A 2,942-nucleotide genomic window follows, 5' to 3' on the forward strand; every position below is an offset into this window, starting at 1 on the left:
CCTTAACAGAATAATTATTCTGGATTTGCCAGCCCTTCGGTACATTCAAAAGCTATTAAAAGCAATTGATGGACGCATTTTTGTTATAAAATTAGCTGTAGGCCAACACCATCACAGCCTGTCTTTCCCTTAAACAAATTACCATGAAATCCCTGACACAATAGACAAATCCGAAAAAATTGATGTTGCAATTGGAATGTATGATTCACTAAAAGCACTAAAATAGAACTACCGTCTCGGCACCAGAAAGCATGTCGTCCATGTATACCTCGCGCGTGATTATTCGAGTTGCAATTGGGTTTTCATCTCTTTCTTCCTCGGCCAGTTGAGCGAGGCATCGCGTAGCTTGGTACGGGGCCGATGCAGTACCGTACGTAACGGTGTCAAGTTCCAGTACTCGCAACGGATCTGATACTTGCTCTCGCCAAAATATTCGCTGATAGTGTTGGTGCTCTGGAGTCATCAGGATCTGTCGATACATTTTGGAGATGTCCGCCGTGAATGCAATCTTATGAGTGCGGAAACGAAGCATTATAGAGAATAATTCGCTTTGCACCACCGGACCGACGAAGAGAACGTCATTGAGAGACAGGTTGGATGGACAAGATTTAGCGCTGGCATCAAATACCACCCGACATTTTGTGCTTGAGCTGGAGGGGCGCAAAACAGCATGATGCGGTAGATAGTAATTCTGCTGGTTTGGTGGGTCATTCGATTCACTTACTTGATGGCAGTGAGTTCTTCGTACTCTCTGATGAAACTGGCGTACTGCGCCTGGAGAGATGGATTGCGCAGTAATCTTTTTTCTAGCATCAGAAACCTTTTCAAGTCTCGGCAGTCGTCCAGTTGAGTGACGGTTGGTTTAAACGGCTGTTGCACTACGAATCTGCCAGTCGAATTACGTTTGTAGGTTGAGAGGAAGTGGGATTCACAGGCTACTTCTTCCCTGGATAGTTTAGGAATATTTGGCAGCTCCTCGATTTGCCAGAAACGTTGCATTTCGGATTCAATCTTTTCTATGGTTGCCACATTGGAGTGCTGTATCGACGTGTTGGAAACGTATGGCTCCTTGATGACACCTGCTACGATCCATCCCAGGTGGGTTTCTCGCAGCTGCGGTAACTTGTCGGACAGGCTTAGATGTCTTGGCTTCAGGATGTCGAAAAACAATTCTCCACCGATCAGCATGTCCACCTTATCCGGTGTGTGGAACGCTGGATCGGCTAGCACTACTCCTTCTGGAATACGCCATCCATTGACGTCTATTTTGCTGGTTGGGATTTTTCCAGGCACCTTTGGTGTCACCAGACACTCGAGACTGCAGTAGAACTTAGTCACTTTGGATCGGACCTTTACCAACACCTTGTCGCGAGCGTGGCTTCGCAACTCGTTGATGCCAGTGATAGGAACATTTGCTCGCTGCTTCTTGATACCCAAGCAGTTGGCCATTTCCTCCGTTACAAAATTCACTTGGGAGCCGCTAACAAGGGGGACGCGGCAGGAATGAGGTTGGCCAGGCTGGTCAAAGGCATCTTCCACGGCGGTGATCAGCAGTACGGCCTTCGCGCTGGTAGGCAAATAGCTTGAGCAGGATTTAGACACTTGGTGGTCTACCGGGAGATGTGTTTCCGGTACATCGATCGATGGGTCTTGTCTCGTTGAGGCATTGGTCATTACTGACGCTTTCGGTTGGATGACAGGTTCTCGAAGTGGTGCGACATCCTCATGCAGCATCGTATGATGGCGAGCGTTACATTTGCGACACGACTTTGAAGAAGAACAGCGTCTGGTAAGGTGTCCTTTCCGGAGACAATTGTAGCAAAGTCCAGTGGATCGCACCTTCTCCCTCTTCTAGGATGTGGGTAAAGAGGTAAAAGTTGAGCACTGGTAGTTGCGATGGGAACCACCACAAAAGTGGTGGCCATCGGGTTGGCTGAGGCCGCATGACTCTTCTGCACTGGTTTCGTCAGGTTAGTTGTTGGTCCTGGTTTGCTTGTTGACAAGGCTTGAGTTTGGAATGCCATCTCGCAGTTTTCCAGAATTTGAGCTCTGGACGTCGAGAACTTGATGGTCGGTTCGTACTTCGGAAGTTCTCCCTTTCATTGTGTGGACTCCCACGCCTTTCGTGTGGATTTGTCGAGGGCATTTGCGATTAGAAACACGACCATGTGCTCCGAAACGCCAGTCATCTCCTGCTTGAGATAGCGCAAGCCTTCCACATGTCTTGTTATCTCATTCAGTAGGGATCGTAGCTCCTTATGCGATTCGGTCGTCATTCTCCTGAGCGACTGCAAATCCTGGAGGTGGGATTCCACAATCACTCGTTTGTCTTCGAATCGGTCGGTGAGAATGTTCCAGGCTTGTTTATAATTTCCTTCACTCAACACTTTGGCATCCAACACCCCAGCCGCTTCCCCGACGAGTGCCTTTTCGAGGTGATACAATTTCATTGCCTCGGTATCCTCTGAGTTGACCATCAGGTCAAAAAAAATCGCCTTGAATTTCGGCCAACTGGCGTAGTTGCCGTCGAATGTGGGGATTGGTGCTTTTAGGGGTTGTTGTTGCACAATTACTTGGGGTGTCGTTGCTGGAGCGGCTCGGTCTTTGGCCACCAATATCAGCTCTTCTACATTCGTTGATACCAGGTCGAAAAGATCCTCGAAATCTTGATATACTTCTGCTTGTTTGCGCATTGCTGCTTCTGGGATGAGCGCCATTACCGTACTGTGAAATCCATTGTATCCCTGATATGCCGCGGTCAACTTGTGCTTCCTAACTGTCAGCAGCCCTAATGACGGCAATCTCTGGTCTGGCAAGTTGCGTTGAATGCTGAAAATGCGTTGTCTCACTTGTTCTCGCTGGCGAAACACTCCGGCCAGTTCACTTGACACTGGAGCTCCCTCTAAATCGGACTCGGAAAAGCCCTTGAATGGTTGATCGTT

The 2,942-nt window shown here is 48.5% G+C and overlaps 1 protein-coding gene across 1 annotated transcript; it reads right to left on the minus strand.

The window, feature by feature from the left end:
* Nucleotides 1–217: 217 nt before the first annotated feature.
* On the minus strand, nucleotides 218–1,674 carry LOC134206657 (uncharacterized). The gene is made up of 2 exons (XM_062682385.1): nucleotides 725–1,674; nucleotides 218–650 (listed from the first exon to the last, which is right to left on the minus strand). Exons 1-2 carry the CDS (start codon nucleotides 1,672–1,674, stop codon nucleotides 218–220), a joined length of 1,383 nt encoding a protein of 460 aa, XP_062538369.1.
* Between the last annotated feature and the right edge of the window lie 1,268 nt (nucleotides 1,675–2,942).

Source organism: Armigeres subalbatus, chromosome 1, assembly GCF_024139115.2.
Source record: "Armigeres subalbatus isolate Guangzhou_Male chromosome 1, GZ_Asu_2, whole genome shotgun sequence".
Classification (NCBI taxonomy): Eukaryota; Metazoa; Arthropoda; class Insecta; order Diptera; family Culicidae; genus Armigeres; species Armigeres subalbatus.